The sequence below is a fragment of the Hippopotamus amphibius genome, chromosome 2 (genome assembly GCF_030028045.1).
Source record: "Hippopotamus amphibius kiboko isolate mHipAmp2 chromosome 2, mHipAmp2.hap2, whole genome shotgun sequence".
Taxonomy (NCBI): domain Eukaryota; kingdom Metazoa; phylum Chordata; class Mammalia; order Artiodactyla; family Hippopotamidae; genus Hippopotamus; species Hippopotamus amphibius.
In genome coordinates this window covers 172340195-172360633 of record NC_080187.1, presented here as the reverse complement: position 1 = coordinate 172360633, position 20439 = coordinate 172340195, and the positions used below count along the sequence as shown (strand labels likewise).

Sequence of the window (20439 nt, the reverse complement as noted above, 5' to 3'; positions counted from 1 at the left end):
TTTGTCTGTTGTTTCCTCTGTGCCTAGTTCCTATTAAATATGTTGATCTTCCTTTCTGTTTGGTAGCAGAGACACAGGCTTACTTACTAAAGTACACAGATAATAAAATAAAGAGGATGCCCTTTTACTGCTTACTGCAACTCTGTTGGTATTGCAAAGTCTCAAATGGTGGAATGGGCAAATAACACTACCACTGAGATCAAACATTTATTCTTCCTTGGGTACTAAGGGGTAGGGATGAGGGATTAAATGCGTAGGCCACTGGCAGGCATACCTTAAGCAAAAATATTGGAAAATGTAAAGATAGCATCTGCCAGAAATAAATTAGGTCTTAGGAATGACCTTGTAGCTGAATAGGATCCCACTACCCTTTCTGAAACTGAATTTATTTTAAAGGCATTTCTAAACTCCCCCTCTTCTGAGCAAGAGCTTGTGCTGTAGCAGGTGCAGAAAACAATCTGCCTAGTAATAGATACTGATCTACTGACTTTTCAAGTTTTTGTTCTTTTACTTTACCTCAATATACCCTGCTGCTTCAAAAATAAATAAGAAGTATACTAAATCAGAAAGTTAATGGATTTGGCTCCATTAATCTCTAAACCATAGAAGTGGCAAAGTGGAAGAGAGAGAAACAATTTTATTTTTGGCCTTTTTATTATTCTAGCAATTTGGGCTTCCACTCTTTTATTTCTAGATGGTTAACCCACTGATATCTTTATATCTGACCCCATGATGAAAACCATTCTAAAACATCAATTAATTCAGTTAAGGACCATGGTCCCTCTGTCCTCAAGACAGATCCTATAAAGAGAGGGAAAAGTCTCTTTTCTGGACACATTAAGCCAACACCAAAAAGATAAAAAATCAGTCTCTAGGGAAAAAAAAAATCAGTCTCTGTCAAGCTAGGCAGGAGGGACTGTCAGGTTTGTAAAACCAAACCTGGAACCTACCTGCACTGTCCTTCCGAACAGCAGAAACCATTCCCTCTCCTCTACCCTTCTGTATTCTAATTCTACTTTTTTTTAAAAGGACATCTCCCCTAACTCCCACCTCCAATAAATATCCAGTCTAAATTATTCTCCACCCAATTATTAAACTTTTTCACAAGCTCCAGGGGGAAGATTTACCCTGAGACAAATAGTGAACAGAATGGGGATTTTGGAGAGATAAAAAGGTACAAGGCATAGTGGTCCCAGTATCAGAAATGAAAACATTCTGCTCCCTGTGTGACTCAATAAAGCAGCAGGAAAACGTATAGAGTCAAGCCGGTATAAGGAAGAGGAAATATTTGTGACTGACGGGGACATACTGAGAATTCTTAGCTGCATTACGCATGGACTTGTGCTCAGAGAGAAAAGAATGGGTGCAAGGCAGCCTTATGTTCCAGGGAAAATGGGGGTGGGGGTGGGGGTGGGGGATGTACTGGAATCTTTACTCCTCCTTTCCAGCCCTCAAAGATGTAGGCTGAAGCCTGGCCTCTCTGTAGTACACTAAAGGAAATGAACAGCAGATACGAAGAGAGCAAGAGCCTTTTCCCAGCCCTACAGTTTGGATCAGACCCACAGCACTCTCCTCATTGAGGCTGGAGGCCTGGATTTCTGCCCATCCAGGCCCCACCTCGCTTTGTACTCCACGATCATCCTCCCTGCTCCACCCTTACTACATCCCCCTGTCCCCCACCCTCAAAAACACAAAGCTTTTCAGTTCTTTGCCACGGTGTAAGTAAAAAAAATGTGGTTTCTTTGTTTAGACAGTTACTAGGTTGGTTTGTCTTTTAGTAACAGGCCTCCCCTCCCCTAGTCCCCCTTCTCAGTCCTGGATGATCACATCCTCCTCCTCCTCCTCGTCTTCCTCCTCCTCCTCCTCTTCATCATCTTCTGGCAGTTCTTCCTCCTCCTCTTCCTCTTCTTCATCTAGACAAACCACCACTTCAGCTGGCTCAGGTAATCGAGAGTCAAACCAATCCAGTACCTGCTGGGTGCTAAGCCTTGATGCCTGACTCAGTTGAGGGATATCACTTTCCCGTAGCTGTTGGTGGGTTGCCCAGTACCTCTCCAGGGGTCTTATATCCGGTGGGGGTGGGGGGATTGGCAGAGGTGGGGTCTCAGCCCATTCATTCAAGGAACGGGTTGAAGGTGGTGGCGTGGGAATTGCTGGATCCTGGAAACTAGCGGCACCAGGTACTGCATTGTCCCGAAACCATTTTAGTTGCCCATGCTTCAAGGCATAGCGTGTGTCGCCAAACCACTGAATAATCTCAGGCCGAGGTAAACCAGTGATCTGCTCTAATTTATGGTAATCCTCACGCCGTGCCCATTGACACTGTAAAAAAAAAGATTTGAGGATAGCCAGCTGCTCTTTGGTTTTGCGCTTGGTCTTTCGCTGGCGTTGCATATCTGGGGAAAGATACTCTGTAGGGCCAACCCTACCTGGTGCTGAGTTATGCCTTAACCCCTGGGGCCAGGCTGGCTCCAGCTGTGGGGGCAGTGCCTGTTCATTGGGTGACAGTGGCTGTGGGATACAGCCCAGTGGCTGGAGGGGTTTAGAGGTGGCAGTAGCTCCATTAGCCAGTACCTGGAAAGAGGAAGAAGATGTAGAGGAAGGAGGAGTCACATTAGATGCTGACTCCTTCTTACAACTACTGGCAAGTAATGAGATGGGTGGGGGCTTATCCCGAGCACGGGGCTGGTGGACAGCCGTGGAATGGTTCCAGGAAGCAGTACCTAGGCCGTGCGACTGGTCGGGACCCCTGCCTGCTTGCTCCTTAGAGGGGCCACTGCTTTGAAGATCCTGCCAAAATTGTGACTGGTGGGGGGGTGCCCCACTGCGAGCTGCCATCAGGGGCTCCTTCGCTTTCTGGTGACTCAGGGGCTCTGAAGGCTCCTCAGGCTCTACCTTCAGTCCTTTCATCTGGGTAGGCTCGCTAAGAGTCAGGGGCACTATTCCGAGACCAGCTTGCTCTGGAGGTGGCACTGGAGAAGGAGGCACCTCCTCTGGGGGCCGCCCTGCATGATGAGTAAAAGACAGAAGGGATTTGAAATGGAGTTGGTCCCGATGGTAGACTACTCGGGCTCGAGTCTCTTCAATTTCTTCAGATGACCAGCTAATGCCACAGCGGAGGCGTTGGGCCATGAACCACGTCTTGACTTTCTCCATCTGCAGCCCATAACGTAGGCACAGAAGGGCAATGTCTGCTAAACTGGGATAGGGAAAGTAGCTGAAGGTTTGTAGCAAGTGTTCATTTCCATCCAGCTCACTGGTCTGGGCTGCTTGGGTCCACACGAGCTGTAGCTCCTCAGAGATCGGAGGGAGGCAGATGAGCCCCGCAGGGGAGCTATTAAGACTGCTGGCCTCTTTATTAGGAGGCATGGTGCTTTCTGATTTGTGCCCTTCAGAGATAGCTGTAATAAGAAGAGAAACAGCTTGATCACTGGGGCTTCTCTTTCAGCCCATTGTTCAGTTTCTACAAAACAAAATGTTGAACTCCAAAACAATCAACTTTCTGTGTGTACTGTGCTGGACTGCTTTTAAAGTGCTTAACAATTTCTTATTTAATTCTCATAACCTCATGAATCATCAGAGCCTACTACAATTCCCTTGTACGTATGAAAAAACCAAAGTCCACAGAGGTTAAATTATCCCAAGTCACAAGACTAGTGAGTGTTGTTACCAAGAAGAAAATCTGATTTCAGAGTTTAAAAAGGAAATCATCCTTTCATCTTTCCCTTTATCTTTCCCATTCAAATTCACTTCATCCTCTAAGTTCATGGAACAAGAGTGACAAAAACGACTCACCAAGAAAATAAGATGTGTAATCTCAGAACACTTTAGCTCCTAACAGATTATCTCTAGAGTTATCTCTAGATTATCTCTAGGATATGGGAAGGTTAGGGATACAATGTGTGAAAATCTAGAAGGTAGGACAGCACTGTCCCTCTGCCCAGCCCCAAGCCCCCTTTTCTTTCCCTTCTTGGTGGCGGAGTGTTAGGGGGAAAGGATTGATGGGGTTTTTTTTCCTCCTAACTCTCAGTAGGATAAGATAGGTCAGCTATCTGGGATAAATGGGGCTCCCCCTCGGTTTTGGTCTGGTGAGGGTAGAGGAGGGGAATGTTTCCTTCCCCATGTCATCCTCAGAACAAAGGTTATTCCCCTCCCCCCAGCCTTTGTCTCTTCAACTGCTGAGTCTCTCCAGGGAGCCTAGAGAGCTCCCTCAGACCTTTACAGCCCCCTCCACACAGGGCGGCAGGCCTGCAGCGCTTATCTCTTCAGTCCAGCTTTCTTCTCAGAATCAGGTGGACAGGCTCATTATAAACTGTAACCAGGTCCTGCAAGCTACCCAGCAGCACCAGGGCTCCCAGGTCATCTTGGGTGTTGGGACTACAGGGAAAGCCTCTGACTATGCTTCATTCCTGGAAACCTGCTCAAGCGGTTTCCCAGAATAATACTGTTGACCGATTTTTTTTTTTTTTTTTTTTTTTGGCTGCGCTGCACGTCTTGTGGGATCTTAGTTCCCCGACCAGGAATTGAACCTGTGCCCCCTGCAGTGGAAGCACGGAGTCCTAACCACTGGACTACCGGGGAATTCCCTTTTGACCGAATTTTAACTAGGCTCCCTGTGCGGGCATTAGAGACTTTAACACATCTGTCACCCTTTACTCTTAGAGGAATTCCATCAGAGTTTATAAATATTACTTCTGATATGTTACGGATACGACAGGAGTCCTATGTAAATCCTACATGATGAAATGAGAAAAATCTCAAGTGCAGAAAGTTACAGATAGAGCAGTGTAATATCGGGGATTTTATATGATGAACAGAAAAATTTGGAAGCATTCTAATGGGTGTCACCATTCCCTTTTAACAAGCAAATCTTAACAACCAAAGGCCATGCAGACCCTAAAGGCTGTATGGCTTGAAGAGAACCTTACGAGGGTAAATGGAGGCAGCATGGCCTAGTGGGTAAAAATATGACTAAGGCCAGCCTGCTGTTTGAATCCCAGTTCTACCACCAGCCATGTGATCTTGGGCAAAAGCTACTGAACTTACAGGAACTTCAGTTTCCCCATGTGTAAAAAATGGAGACAATGTTGAGTGTATGTAAAGTTACATATATTTTTACAGAGCACCTACTGTGTGCTAGAGGTCATGTGTAGGTGAGGCCTGAACTGTTAAGAGGTGGAGGTCTGGGGTGAGGCAGATTTGAGATAAAGCACAGCTTCTCCACTCCTTAAGTGCTCACTAAGCCTTATTTTCCCATCAGAATAAAAGGAGGTCATAACAGCATCTACCTTGCAAGTTTATGACTAAATCAAAAAATGCAACTGACATTATGCCTAGGCCAAAGTAAAGGCTCAATAAATTAGAGCTTTTAGCATTGCTCCAGCCTCATGGGTGATTCTGATAGAAGATAATGTCCTCCTAGACAACAGGGGAAGTGAGGCAAAGACTAAATTCTCTAAAATTACCATTTCAATCTCTTACTGCAGAGTCCTAATTCTAATGAGCAGTGGAGGAAACCAGGGTATCTCTGATTTGTACTTTTTATATTTGGGGAGTTGGATACAATTCCAGAAAGGATTTTGTAGCTTTTAAAAAGTATCAAAATCACTGCTTTAGGATTGGATCCATAATTTGGATATAAATCCTTTTTGATTACTAGGTGAATTGCCAGTGTGGCAGCTCTACCTTAACCCTCCAGGTTCACCCCAAACACAGCTGAGTGGCTGTGAGGAAGTGCTTGCATAGCCAGGACCTAACCACCGTTTGGAAATTGTGGCCCACCATGAGCACCACTGAATCTAAGCTGGAGAATACCTGATAATCCAACACGTGACATCCACTTAACCTGATTTGTGTCCTGTTTTTTAAGGTCACTGTAACAGTTTAGATAGGAAAAGGTAGCATAAGGAATAAAGCAGTCCAGTGTGAGGATGAAGACTGCCAGGCAGGAAATAAGGCAGGCACAGCTATAAGCCTACAAGGAGGCATTTTGGTTTCATTATGTGGTTTGCTGTCCTTCAGATTCTCATGGCATCAGCTTGATAGCTCAGTATAACACAGTAATGTAAAGGTCATATCTGGTGTACTGCATATATCCACAGTTTTTTAATGACACAAAACAAATTGTAGAAGACTTCCTGATACAGAATGTGGTGGCTTAAATTAGGGCACAGCTGTAGAGCTGGTACCTCCCTGGAAGAATCTGGCTTTGATATAGGAGAAAACTATCCAGGGAGTGGCTTGTGAGAAGTATAACAAGGAGGGTAGACCCTACAGTAATCAAAACCACAGTGAAGACACTATAGTGCCTTGTGTCCTTGTACCTCATTTGGAGAAGGGAGGAAAAGAAGGGAAGCAAAGCTGGAGAAATAAAGGACTCCTCTGGGCAGAGGTGTCAGTGGTGGTGGTGGTATTATCAATTCTGAATTATTACTAAACTTGTATCCATGCCAGATATACCCAACTGCTCCTTAAGGTCACTAATAAAAAATACAGTCAGGGTAACACCTTTATTTCTCTTTGGGCTTTCCATACCCCTGGACAAAAGGCTGAAACAAATGGGCTGCCTTAAACTTCCAGTGTAGGTGTTCACACAATCTTAGGAAAAAGAGGTCTTCAGAACTTGAGCCTGGGCTGGGAATTCCCTGGTGGTCCAGTGGTTAGGACTCCGTGCTTCCACTGCAGGACTGGAAGGGACATGGGTTTGATCCCTGGTCAGGGAACTAAGATCCTGCATGCTGCACGGTGTGGCCAAAAAACAAAACAAAACAAAATAAAAAACACTTGAGCCTAGGCTTATGGTTAAAGCAGGAGACAGTTCAAGTGAGAGACCAGATATGAGCTTGCTAAATTCTCTAAATCTTTATTCAGAGAACTGAAGTATGTTTCTGAATGAAATGTGTTTTGGTGATAGTTTTCAGGGCCTTAAAGGACTTTTAGTGATATCCAGTTCATGTGCTTCTCAACTTTTTGGATCATGAACCTCTTTGAAAATCAGAAGTTATAAACCCTCAAAGTTATGACTTATCCCCCCCCCCATAAACATTCACACTTACACATTATATAAAGTATAATCTCAGGGAGTTTGCTGATTGACCAGAAGAACCTGGTTAAGAAACTCTGTCCTATGTCCTCCCAACTTAATAAAGGCAATGGTGGTAACTGCTTAAAGAGAAACAGTTTATGTATGAATGGAAGAGTGGTTGGAAGACTCAAGAGAATTTGAATTAGTCTAGAAAGGACTAGGTATTGGTGATATTAGTTGGAGAGAGTGGAAGCAAGGGGTTTTTAACTGGGCCAAGAGCCTGGCTTAACTGACCCATACTAGATATTATATGCTCAATACCCACAGTGCACTGGAAACTAGAGGCTGGCAGGCTACTCTCTAGCGTGGCAAAGTCATCTGCTTCCTTGAGCGGCCATATGTGCTTTAGGCCAGTTGTGTGTGATTCCAAACCTGCTTATGCCCATTGTTTTTCTGTATTTATATAATTAAACATACATAAACCTATGAAAAATTAGTGCATTAATAATTGTTTCTGGGAATTCCCTGGCAGTCAGGGGTTAGGACTCTGTGCTTTCACTGCTGAGGGCCTGGGTTCAATCCCTAGTCGGGGAACTAAGATCCTGCAAAACACATGGAGCGGCCAAAAAAAAAAAACTGTTTCCATGAAAACAAAGTCAAGTGCTTTGGAAAGACATAATACAAAGGAGTGAACATTAAAAAAAATTGTTGAGTTGTGAGTAGGTAAGAAAACTGTAAAAGACTAGAGGGGCAGGGAACTTAAAAATCTCAGCAGTATTCTGCATTCAGATTGCTTCAAAAGTGTTTAAATTCTTACTCCACTTTAAAGAAACCAAACCTGGAAATCACAGATGATGAGAGGCAGTGGCTCCAGCCTCAGACTGCACCTTAGAATTACCTGGGAAACTTAAATCTGGGCATCCACCTCCTCATTCTGACTTAATTAGTCTGGACTGGGGCCCAGGCATAAGTAGTTTTAAAAAGTTCTCAGGGTGCAGCCAGATTTGAGATTCTTCTATGTAGTTTATACTAGAAAGACAATTGGGACTGCCAGTCAGCAGACTTACACAAAGAAAATGCCTGGACACTAACCCAAGAGATTGGTGAGATGAATGTACTTTTAATGACAATTCTTAAGATATGTAAGCATCATTTAAAAAATTTCCAACTTTAACTGGCTTCTTTGGTTTTGTTTTCAATTACTGCCACCTACCTATCCTAATCACAAAAGGTGCTTCAAATGCATGGTGAGAAGAGGGTTCATATGATAAAATATCTCATCTGGGCCCACATTACCAAATAGGTCTCAGCTTGAGTCTTCTTTCAGTTTATAAGTCTCAGATTAGGACGCAACACTAGGAACCTCTTAGGACTCAGGTTTTCACTTTCCTGGTTGGTTTTCTGAGTATGTGTGGGTAGGGGTCAGAGGGGGAAGTTTCTCTTAAACCTTTCATTCCCAAAGGCCACTGCTCCCCAGGAATAAGGCCAGGTTTCTGTACGTGTGTTGAGGTCGCCAGGAGGTAGTCATGGAGGAGAGGAGGGGAGGCCTGGGAAGGAAACGTTTCTCCTATCCTCCATTTCACAGGCAGACTAGAAGGCTCCAAACTGGGTCAGAGAACAAAAAGTTGCTGCACTTGGGGCGATGAGTCCCAGGGAGAGGGGAATCTCAACCCTCCCTTCGCCAAGGGCGTCCCAACCGAGCCTTCCCCTCCTCCCTACACACCCACTCACCCTCCCCCAGTTACAACAGGGAACCGAAAAGTCCAGAGGAGAAAGGAGAGAGAACCGGACGACTTCGAACCTAAAATTCTCCTCCCCCCAGCGCGGGGATGGGGCTCCGGAGGTCGGAGATCTTACAGGGGCTGGGAGGGGAAGTCGAAGGGGCTGGGGATCACTCACCGCAGTCCGGCCCGGGCGGCGGCTCCCAGCCTCGCACCATGGGCCGGGGGGAAAGGGGGAGAAAGGGCAGGGGGCCTCCGGGGTGAGAGTGGGGTTGCTGCCCGGTGCGGCCTGCTCCGAGCCCACCCGCGCGGAGGGCCGGGACCGGGACTGCCCCCGCCCGCCCCCGAGAGCGCGCCCGTCTAGCCCAGCCCTGCTCCAGCGAGTTGGAGGCGGGGCGGATGGGTGGGGCGGGCTCCAGGGGGCGGTGCCAAGGTGGCCCGAGTCCTGATTGGTGGGCGCAGGTAGGCGGGGCCCTGGCGGAACAGGCTGGGCCGGCCATTGGTTGAAGTCGGCTATTGGCTGCGTGGGCCTCAGCCCGTGTGGCTATTGGCTGTGTGGGGCAGGGACGATGTCCCCCGGGCTAGGATGCCGTGAATGGAGCCCCCCCTCCCACTTTCGCCTTGTAGGCGCCGGATCTTCGGGGTCCGCTGGGCAATGTTCCTCCTGGAATTCCCCGAGAAATTCACAGCAGTTTGCTGGACTGTCCAGACCGCCTACAGCTACTCCCCATTTGTTTCCTCCGGAAGGAAGACTTTTTCAGTATCCCTTTGCCAGCCTCACACAGGAGACGCGCGTTCCCAGCCGAGGGCCCAACCGCGGTCACCAGCTTCACTAAACGAAGCGCCTAGAGCAACCGGGAACTTGTTCTCGAGATGGATCAGATGGCCACCCTTAAAGACGAGGATCCTAGCAGCCCGGCATCTTCAGCCACTTCCCGGGTCCAGTTGTCACCAGACAGGTGTTCCCAAAGATCAAGTGCTGGGGGGGGGGGGTCATCTCTTTAGGACTTACCAGACCCCCAGGCCCCCCTCTCTGCCCTAGTAAAGAGGACCTGGAAGTGTGCCTCATATTTGAGGACCTTGGTTTTTGTTGTCAAGAAAGGGATTACAATAAAATGGGCTTTCCACCGAAACAGTACTCCACACACTCCGAAATTCTGGGCCAAAAGTTTGTATAGTTAGGATTCTCAGTCTTCTGACTAAAACTTTTTGAAGTGACTCTTCTGTTTTCATATTAGTCTCCTCGTGTATTATTTAGGTCACAATACTTATATACCTGCAATAGCTTATAGTTTCAGACTCTGCCCTGTATTCCACAGATCTCACCACTCCCCATGTACCCCCCGCCCTCCGCAAAGTCAACCACCATAACTGCTCCTTGTGATTCTTCATGCCTCCACTCTAAGGTCTAGAGTTCTTTGAAGGTTGCCAAACACGAGAAATGTATCTCTAGTTCAGCTTGGAGCCCTATTTTCTGTTGTTGGCCCTGCATTTGCACCTTCCTCCCCGTCTCTCCCTCAGTATACTTAGTAACAATCTCAGTTCCTAAGAGCCATGCCCTTCAAACTAGTATCCTGCAAAAACATCATAGGAATAAACAACAGAAAGACTATTCTCAGCTTTAGAGTTAGAAACTTTTGATCCCATAGGGTTTAAGCCAGAACTGGTGGCACATACAGACCTTCTCCTAAGTCATGACTTATTACAGTACTCCAATGGTTTGTATGTAAGGTAGGAAGGGAAAAGTGAAACATTTTAGGCAGCGGCAGCCTTCAGTTGTCAGGGAGAGCTCATTCTCTTGCAATCCAAACAGTGAAACTGGATTGACCGGGAAGAATTTACACTAGGTTAGGCTGGAACGCCAGGCAGGAACTGTGAAACTTTACTGGCTGCCCCTGGAGGGTTCAGCAATCACTCTGGGCATCACAGATCATGGGCTGGGAATTATGAAATGTAGACAACTCGGTCACATTTCTTGTCTCAGAAGGATACTCGCCCCAATTCAAGAACAGGGAGAAGAACTGAAGACAGATTCGAGAGGAAGAACCCAAAGAAAGAAGAAGAAACTCCTCTGCCCTGGTTCTGGAGAGTAGGCTGTGGGTTTCATTCTAATACTTTATTTTTTGTTTGTATTTTTTATTAATTTTTATTGGAGTATAGTTGCTTTGCAATGCTGTGTTAGTTTCTGCTGTACAGCAAAGTGAATCAGCTATCACCCTAACACTTTAGAAGATGGAGTGGACTGCAGTGGGGGAACGGAAGAGAGGAAGAGGTCCAGACTTGACATTATCATAGAAGGGAGGCTCCTACCTTTAGCAAGACAGTAATCATCCCAGCTCTTCCAGGAACTAGTGCTGAACAATGTGAACTTACCTCGTCATCTTCAATCTTTGGTGAAATCTCCCTCTCCCTTTGCATGACTCAATAATATTAGCAGGACTGACCAGACACACAATTACCCAACAGCTAAGGAAGCTGGAGGAAGTTAAGGGCCCTCTCTTGCACAGAACTCTTCCAAAGCACTGGAGGAGTCCCAGCAATGTGTTAATATGGTCATAGGTTTTTGTAGAATTTGAAAAAAAAATATTTAAACTGCAGTTGGTCAAGACTGATGTATCTTTCCTTTCTGACTTCCCCTCCATCATGCTGCTTCTTTTGTCCAGTGGCAATGAAGAGGCCATGGGCATTTGGGGGTTGACTAATAAAGCTGAGCTGGGAATACATTTAGTTTGGGTTTAGGAGTTATACATCTGTGGTTTGCAGTTACTTCTGTGAATAGTTAAATAGTAATTACAGTGTTATGGGCTGAACTGTCCCCCTAAAATTCATATGTTAAAGTCCTAACTCCCAGTACCTCAGAATGTAATCATATTTGGAGACAAGGTCTACATAGAGGTAATTAAATTAAAATGAGCTCTGTAGGGTGAGTCCTAATTCAATATAACTGCTCTCCTTATAATAAGAGGAAACTTGGATGCAGACATGCAGGTAGGACAGACCATGTGAAGACATAGGGAGACGATGACTGTTCACAAGCCAAGAGAGAGGACGCTCAGAATGAAATCAACCCTGCCAACACCTGGATCTCAGGCTTCTAGCTTCAAAACCGTGAGAGAATTTCCTTTGTTTAAGCCACACCTGGCCTAAGTATGTTATTATGGCAGCTGTAACAAACTAATACATACAGCTCCCACACATACTCCTAATGTCAACAATTCAGTTTATAATATTCATTATTGCAAATTTGAAAATGCGCCAAAATCTTACATCACATATACTAAAGAAATTTGGTAGTGTTTTTCCAAGTATGACAAAAATCCCCCCAAATTATGTGACATTATTACTTACAAGGTGTGAAGATGAAATTTTTTTTTTAATTATCAAGGCTTTTTTTTAAAGAGATCATGGAGATGGAATTACCTCTTTATGGAAAAATTATAATCATCATATAAAAATTCTATCAAAGAGCATGCAGCGAAACCCAAAATTGTAGGAAAAAATATTTAGGTTTGCCACATAGGTAATTTTTAAAATGTGTTCTTTTTCTTGATTTTGTGATATGGTGATATTTGTCAGCTTTTTAAAAGATATAATTTTTGTATATCTCTTCTCATTCTGAAATATATTCACTTTTGTGCCTTATATATTTATTTTTCTTGAAAAAGTCTTCAAAAGTTGTATGCTTCAGACAACCAAAAACTTGGATCTATCCCTGGGACTTACAAAACAGATATGGTGAGTTTCTGCCCCATTTAGGGAAACCCTGCTCCAGTGTTCTGTGCTCTGTCCTAAAAAATAGAGATGAGGGCTGACCAATCACAACTGCAAGTATATTGAGGATTTGGGATAGCAAAAGCTGCAGTGAAGGAATTTGCAGGGATTTCAGACAAACCTACCACCAAACTAAATGTGAGAAGTCTGGAAAGACACTGGGGACACAGAGCGATGCTAGGCAACAAGCCAGGGAGGGAACCCCTGGAAAGCCCCCACTTACCTCTCCTTGGGTGTCTGCTCCTCATGCTGACTCTGCCCTTCAGCATATCTGGTTTCAATTACAATGCATGTACTAAAGACTGGGTGCTCTGCAGTGATATCACAACTTGGTCATTATGATGTAATGACAAGGCACCTGATTATTCTCCGGCGAGGCCTTCCCTATAAGGAACACTGTCTCAGTACTTTGCAGGTCATCGGACTCTTTCATCATTCCGGTGATGTGGGAGTCGATACTGTGTAAGAACTTGATCTTTTTCAAGGATGCTTCCCTTTAATATCTATTTCTGTCACTTCATTTTGGATTAGACAGAGATCCTTGCTTTTCCTCTCCATTGTATTTCTTGTCCTTTGTTTTAGGGTTGCCCTTGATAGGCAAAAGGGGCTTTGCTCTTCCCTCCAGTGCCTAAAGGGCAGAATGTAATTTAGATGGCTCCCTTAAGAGGACCCCACTGAAGGGAAAATACGGGGCTTTTACCTGAGCTGTTCCCTTTAACTGCACCAGCAGCTGGTGCTGGGTGCTGGGGAGTTACATGCTGGGCCTGGTAACTTTCCCTACCACTACCCAAAATGGTGGCGTGATACTACAGGGGTCTCATTACCAGGGCTGCTCAAATCCTCCATATCTCCTTCTCATCCAACTTTTGCATAGCCAGGGGATGCCAGCAGACAGGGAATAGGACTTTCAAGAAATGAGATGGCCAAGAAATAGGGTGTGGAAGGGAGGAAGGAATCTTACCTCTGGGTCTATTACCACCCTCAGCCCAAAACAAATAATACTTCTCAATATCTTATACTTTCTTTTCATATTTCAACTTTATTTCAAATATGAGGTCTTTTATCCAGAAGGGAGGGCAGTTGCATGAAGAAGTTGAAGTGAGGTACGAGTGGGTCTGGGGCCCAGTGTACAGAGCTGCACTGGGAAGGGGGTGGGGAGGCTCGGGCAGGGTCTGATAACAGTGATTTGGAGGATTCACATAGCAAACATTCATTTCCCTCTCTAGGTTAACTATTCATTGGGTAGATTATTCAGTTGTGTTGTGTTTGTTTGTTTTAGCAACTTCACTGTTCTTTAGCAGTATCACTGAAAGTGCCAAGGCCGGGGACATACCAGTCCCTTTTATCTCTCTTCCTGCCTGGATGAGGAAGGGAACGGAAACTAGAAGCAGAAAATGAAACATTTCTGATGTGTCCCTTGCCATGAAAAATCGTGGATCTGACCCTGTGGAGAGAGGCCTGTTTCATACCCTGGCAATGGGAGGTGATCAGGAGGCCTGAGTTTAGGTCCCATCTGGAGTTGCACTAACCAGTTCTCTGACCCTGCTGGGGTCCCTTCTCATCTCTGGACCTGTGTCCTCACCTCTAGAGGAGTCTGGACCCAATGATCTCTAAAGACAAGCCTTTTCAGGTCTCTGGATTCTACAACCTGTGGATTGCAAGGATCCAGAGGTGCTCCAGAGAAACAGAGGCGTTAGCAGCGAGGGAACGTGGGATTAGACTGGAAGGTTGAGTTAGGGCTTATTATAAACAGAAATGACGAGCTGCAGTCATAAAGGAAAACAAAGGAACAGGAAGAATATGTAGGAAGACATCTGAGGTCTGGATGAGAGGAGAGGGCAAGAGTGTTCCTGCTGTGTTGCTTCAAGGACCCAAGCCCCTGACCATGGTAATGGTTTCTCTTATGGCACTTCCCAGTCCATGGCTGACAGGTTATACCCTAAATTGCTCCCATTCGTACAGTCATCAGGCTTTAGAGGAAAGTCCCCACCACAGTGCCTAACACATAACACATCTCTAAAGACTCAGCCAAATTCCTAGCATTTCCCATGTCAGATTAGACTGGCAGCTTACCCCCAGGCCCTGGGGCAGCTCTATATGGGAAGAAACAGAAGCCCCATGTCTTCACTCTATAAAGCTGAGAATAGGGGCATGGGTGAGCCATGGTACTTCTTAGAGAAAAAGCTCAGGAACAAGGAATTCTTCTTGATTCCCTTCCCCCCAATCTGTTTGCATTTATGTGCTTAGTAATACTCAGACTCCCAGAGAGGGCCCAAGCACAGACCATCCAGCAACTGTCTTGGTCAGGGACCCTTCTAGTGGAAACTTTAGGGAACTGGCCTGTTCAAGGCTAGTGGGGGTAGCAGGAAGGGGCGCAGCACACCAGCAGGTGCGGAGGACTAGCGAGGGCCAAGAGACAATCCCAGTGTATGGAAAGGCTAGAGTTCAAATGGGTTCCCAAGTTCTCCAGCAGGCAGGTGCAGTGGTCCCTTGCTGATCCTGCAGAGCTGGGACACTGGCACAGGAGGCAGCAGCAAGCTCCTGGAAGGAGCAGATGAAGCTTGGGACCCTCAGTGCTTTGCCTTCTCCAAGCCAGCTGGGGAGGCTGGGAGACTGGGAAGGCAGAGCACAATTAGAAACTGTGGTTTTTTTTCCTAACAAGAGATGTTATGTGGCAAGGGTTTTTCGCTTTGGCTTTTTTTAATGACAAGGTTTTAATTTTGTTTTGAAAGGAAAATATGACATCATGGTTATGTACCGAGGCTCTGGAGATTTCCTGGGTTCAGAATCCTAGCTCTGCCATGTACTAGCTGTGTGATCTTGAACAAATTACTGAGCTTTTCTGAACTGTTTTCTCTCTAAATCAGGAATAACATTACTCAACTCACAGGGTTGTTTTGAGGATTATAATGCATATGAAGACACCAGATTTTAGTGGATACGTAAGTAAATGTGAGCACTGGCGACTGCTAACACACATGACAGTAATGCATACACATTAAGCAAGAGATTATTACACACAAAGCCTGACCCAGTCTCCCACTCCATTATCCTCCCTCGGGCTCTTCGCTGGTGACTAAAAAGTGCATTGCTTGGTGGCTTCCAGTACACTTTCTCTCTTCACTCTGCTGGAACTCTAACCTGAAGGTGATCCACAAGATGCATGAAATTCTTTGTTTCCTTCACCAGATCAGGGTGACGTTTAAATGGGCATTTGTTTGAGAAGTGACTCGGGGTTTCTCTCCTTCGGCCATTTTTCTTCAAAGGATTAAAGCTCTGGAGAGAAGGGGCGTGGTAACAGCCCCATACTCTATTGTGAATGCCTATATGGGCACATGTGCGTGTACCCTCTCTCACTAAGGGATAAAAGGGGAATCCAGAAAATTGTGAGAAATCAGTAACAGATAGAAACAAAGTGGGTGTGGGAAGCTAGTTACCTGGGAGCTCCTTGTCCAACTGCAGCATCAGGAACTACACTTCTTTTCCCTCTTCTCCCTTCTAGAAGACTGTCAAGAAGGAGCCTGAGGGAGGAAGGTGGATCAACCATGGTCTTGGAGAAAAGTAGGTTCTCCACTCCTTCTGGAGGGAGAAGGAATAGCAGAGATTAACAGGGATGAAGAGGGAAGCAGATGGAAATAGAGAAAATGAAGGTAAACACCCTATATGCTAAAAGAAAAATGAAAGTGATGAGAAGGGGACAAAGAAAGTGAAAAGCGAAAAGCTTAGAAATAGGGTGAGAGGAGAGGAAAAACAAACAACCAGCAGAGGTTAACCAGGAGAGACATAAGGCATAAATATGACTGGGTAGAAGAGTCTAGCTTTCCCATTTCACTTGCTCAGGGTATGAGGCAGACTGCCATCTCCTGGTACCATTTAATTTTCAAGTTGCTCTGATTCTTGATTTGAAATGTTTTCCATTTCTTATACCCATAATCCTTTATCCTCAAGAAAGCCCCCAAGCATTGCTTCCTTTCACCTCTGGGGCTCCCAAGCATCATTTTCCCAGAGAGAGGCACCTCCCCAAAGCTGTCTCATAGCACCTAGGCTGGAAGTCTGTTGGGGCAAGAGCAAAAGCAAGGGGCAGAGGATGAGCTGTGGTTTGAAAGAGGCCCTGGAATACCCTGAGGCTGCAGGCTGGTTATGGGATGCTTCCTGGGCTCTGGAACATGTGTCAAAAACTGGAGGACCATTCTCAGGCCCAACCAGATGCTTGGGGTGCTGTGTGTTCTGAACTGTAAGCACTCCAACTGGAGAATGTGGCTTCGGATCCATACTCTGCCCCTCAGATTGTAAAATGTCAGTGCAAGAAGGGGCTTAAGAGATCACCTAATCCAAATGCAGTTTCTCAAGGAGGAAACTGGGGCCCAGAGAAGTGAGGTAACTTGCCCAAGGTTATCCAGCTATTCAGTGACTTCCTTTTCTTCTGTGGCAGAAAGAATCCTGTGATTCACCTGTCCCTTGACAGGTACAGTCCATAAAGTGCTTAGAGGTCATTAGAAGGCAGCCAGAAAGGTAAGGCTGGCATTTTTCTGGAAGCCCGAGTGCCCCAACCCCTTAGGCACCACATTATTTGGCTACAAGGACAGGCCTGGAGTTGGTTTTGTTTTCATTTTCATCCCCAGGACTGCCTGGAGGCTGGAGGAAGGAGCTCTGATGCTACCTGCCATCACCCCCCAGCCAGTCAGTGAAGACTGAAGCTAGGGGCTGGAAGGGGTGACAAGGGAATCCTGTCATAATGCCAAGGGCTGGGGAGCAATGACCAAGTTCCTGGGACTTAAGCAAGGCAATTATGGCTGAGTCAAAGCTAGCACGGGCAGGGCTGGGGGACCTGCGGTGGCAAAGGCCAGTAAGAAGACGGAATGAGCCAGCAATCTAAATGATTTCAACTGCGGTGGGCTCCTAGTTCAAAGAAAATACGTCCTCAATCCCAGAGAGATACCCTCAACCTTCGACTGCCTAGGCCTGACGAACCTAGTCACTTTCTCCCAGTGCCCACTCACGGAAGAGAACGTCACCATCGTCCTTTTGCTTCCTTTCTAATTTTCCAGCACCCTTTCCGTCTCCCTTCTTCTATGACTTGGGTTCCTCCACTGACATCCCACCCCAATCTCCTCCACCTTTCGTTGATCCCACCCACTCCCCACACCCCTTTGGCTTCTCCCATCCTCTCCCTCCCGGACTTGACTCTAGGGCAGCGCCCCGCCAATCTCGGTTTCTCCCATTCTTCCCCATCAAATCTGCGGGCTCCCCCAGCACCCCCCCATCCCCCGGTGCCTCTGACTTTTTCCGCCGTTGGCCTCAGGCGTCTCAGATAAAGTGGATCCAGCCCTGGGGCTCCGGGGCTGCACCACTGCCGGGGTGCTCGGGCCCACGCAGAGCATAGTCACGACCGCCGTTGTTGTCCCAGAACTCGTGGCCAGTAACGCGGTAGCGCAAGGCGAAAAGCAGGGCGCCGCCAATCGGTGGTGCTGGCAGGCGGAAGGCGAAGCGGTCGGCGCGCGGCGGGGGCGGGGCCGGGCCGGCGTAGGCGGCGGGCGCCTCGCGTTGGCTCCGCCAGCCGTCGGCGCTCCAGCGCACGCTCACGCGCTTCTCGTAGGCCAGGTCCAGCACGCGCGCGCTCCCGGCCACGCCCAGCGGGCCCGCCTCGGCGCGCTCCAGGCAGATACGCTGCGCCTGCAAGCGGGCGACGAAGCCGGGCTCGCTGGCCGGCTCCAGGGCGGCGCGCGCCTCCTTCTGGGAAAGCAGGAAGAGGGAGGAGGGAGCCCGGGGGAGGGGAGGGAAGGGAAGAGAAAGGGGGCGGGATCAGGGCGAGGCACCAGACCAATCGGAGGCCGGCCCCGGCGTCCCGGCAGTCGGAGGGGGGTTCAGCTGGGAGAGTGGGCTGGAGCCACTCGCCAGTGGGAGCCCCAAAAGGGAGGAGCGAGGGCAAGCCCAGGTTTGGGGGTGGAGGTGGGTGCTCCTAGATAAATCTACCCCCACAAGCCCGCCGAGGCCAGGTTGGGGACGTCCCGGGGAAGGGACGTGCCTCTGCCGCCTACCTGGAGGCCTCGGGCGCGGGGCTGGCAAGGCGCGAAGTGGCGGAGAGCGTCCCTCTGCAGCTGGAGCTGCACGTGGCGGGGTACCCGGGGCAGCTCTCCCGGGCGGAAGCGCCGCACGGCGGCCAGCTCCAGGCCGAGCGCGTCGGCGAAACGCACTCTTTTACGGGTGTCTGGGCTGCGGCTGCGGGGCGCCCGGGTACCGCCGCCGCCGGCAGGCGCAGAGCGAGCCCGGCGCCCCCGACTCGTAGCAGGAGCTCGGGATCGGGCCCCGAGGCGCGTCCCGCCTTCGCCTGGCTCCTCCTCCGGCTCCTCCTCGAGGCTGGGCCGCTGGCTGCGGTAGTAGGCGCGCTCTGTCAGCGCGGCGATGAAGCTCAGGTTGCGGGGGATGTCGGTGCGAGGGGGCCGTTCGCGAGACATGGCACCCCCCGCCCCGGCGGGGCCCTCCCGCAGGGCCACCGCTCTGCCTTCCTTTTCTCTCTCCCACCCTTCTGGTGTCCGCGCAGAAGCTTCAGGCGCCCCTCGCAGTTGCGTACTCCCCTTGCTGTCACCTCCAGAATCCTCCACCTCCTGCAGCTCTGCCTCACCTCCGTGACTACCTTTTGCTCCCACTGGCCGTCAGCTCCCAGAGTCTTTGACCATCACCTCCTGCAGGCTGTCTGCTCTGAGCGTGCGCTCATCGGCGCTCACCCTCGGGTCCGCAGCCCTCGCGGGCCCTGGCCCCCGCCCACAGCCCTCTGACAGGTGGCTCCCCAGCTATCTGCCGCTGCCGCACCGGGAGGCGGGCACTCCACCCCATCGGTCCTGAGTGAGACTACTCTGCCCGCCTCTCCCCCCCCCCCCCCCCTTTTTAAAGGCCTCAGCCTTTGGGCAAGGGAAGAGTTAACGCACGGAATAGAGAGTAACCTTTCCTTTTCTTTTAGGGGAAGGTTCAAAACAACCTGCGTAACTTTCTCTTCAGGGCTCAACGTCTTCTTTCCCAAACCCTAGGCTCCGGGTTTAGGAGGATAGTGGTGGGTGCAAATATGGGAAGGTCAGGAAAGCTAGTTAGAATCTCAAATGGAAGTTGAGATGTGGCGTTCAAAAGGGTGGGTGGCCCATTGGAAAGGGTTCTGAGCTGAGAGTTATGGAAAGACAGTTTCTGGTCTCACGTCTGGTGCTATTTAGCTGCTGTGACCTTGAGCAAGGCACAACTTCTCTGGACCTCAGTTTTCTCATCTGTAAAAAAGTGGATTAGACTTCTGATCTCTAACCTGACTGTACCCTCTTTGACGGCAGAGGCTGTGTCTGATTCATGGTCAGTTTCAGCACATAGTAGGCCCTCAGATTATTGAATGAAACGTCACATATCTCTCTTGGAGCTGGGGCTGTGGGGTTCTAGTTCCAGTGGGAGCTCCAAGAAGGGCACAGAGCTGCTTTTTACTCCATTTTTTTCTATATTAGTGGGAAAAAAATGTGAAGTTTTGTTGAGTTTTTTTCTAACTTCCCCACTGATCTTATATAGCACTTAAAATATGTTAGGTACAGTTGTCTTACAAATACTAACTCATATAATACAGCCATCATAGGAGTAGGGCATATTATGCCTATTTTATAGGTGAGAAAATTGAGGGAGAGACGGGAGAGGACTCTTGCCCAGGGTGACATAAGTTAATACTTGGGGAGTTGGAATTAGAAGTCAGCAATCCTGCTCTAGAGTCTACTCTTTTATCCACTTAGTTATATATGAATTAAAACATTTCATGGTAATAGTTAATGTGCTCAGAGCATTGAAATGGGGAATCTTAGAGTGGAAATGGAATCTCTAAATTTAAAACAAGAGAGTTTAACTGTAAAATCACAAGTGACTATGTTGGAAATAAATAGTGACACATATACTACCTTATTA

General features: G+C 47.8%; 1 protein-coding gene across 14 annotated transcripts; it reads right to left on the bottom strand.

Annotated features, from left to right (window-relative positions):
• Nucleotides 1-1704: 1704 nt before the first annotated feature.
• On the bottom strand, nucleotides 1705-19300 carry PPP1R3E (protein phosphatase 1 regulatory subunit 3E). Of its 14 annotated transcripts, none has more exons than XR_009051417.1 (4): nucleotides 18555-19300; nucleotides 17798-18249; nucleotides 15954-16037; nucleotides 12884-12900 (listed from the first exon to the last, which is right to left on the bottom strand). XR_009051417.1 is itself a non-coding variant. In XM_057722877.1 (3 exons), exons 2-3 carry the CDS (start codon nucleotides 15979-15981, stop codon nucleotides 1810-1812), a joined length of 1620 nt encoding a protein of 539 aa, XP_057578860.1. In that variant the 5' UTR covers nucleotides 15982-16095; nucleotides 18555-18678; the 3' UTR covers nucleotides 1705-1809. The 14 variants fall into 14 exon arrangements, 12 of the variants coding, with proteins under 12 accessions (XP_057578860.1, XP_057578862.1, XP_057578858.1 ...); XR_009051416.1 differs by lacking the exon at nucleotides 12884-12900 and adding an exon at nucleotides 13553-15129; XM_057722877.1 differs by lacking the exons at nucleotides 12884-12900; nucleotides 17798-18249 and adding an exon at nucleotides 1705-3401 and having other exon boundaries at nucleotides 15954-16095; nucleotides 18555-18678.
• Between the last annotated feature and the right edge of the window lie 1139 nt (nucleotides 19301-20439).

Bases quoted from the DNA above. Each gene is read 5' to 3' on its own strand.
- PPP1R3E (XM_057722873.1), bottom strand. From the start codon at position 12,785: ATGCTGAAGGGCAGAGTCAGCATGAGGAGCAGACACCCAAGGAGAG. The intron at 3,402-12,739 runs GTAAGTGGGGGC...TTCTTATTACAG, and splicing joins GAGCAGACACCCAAGGAGAG to CTATCTCTGAAGGGCACAAA.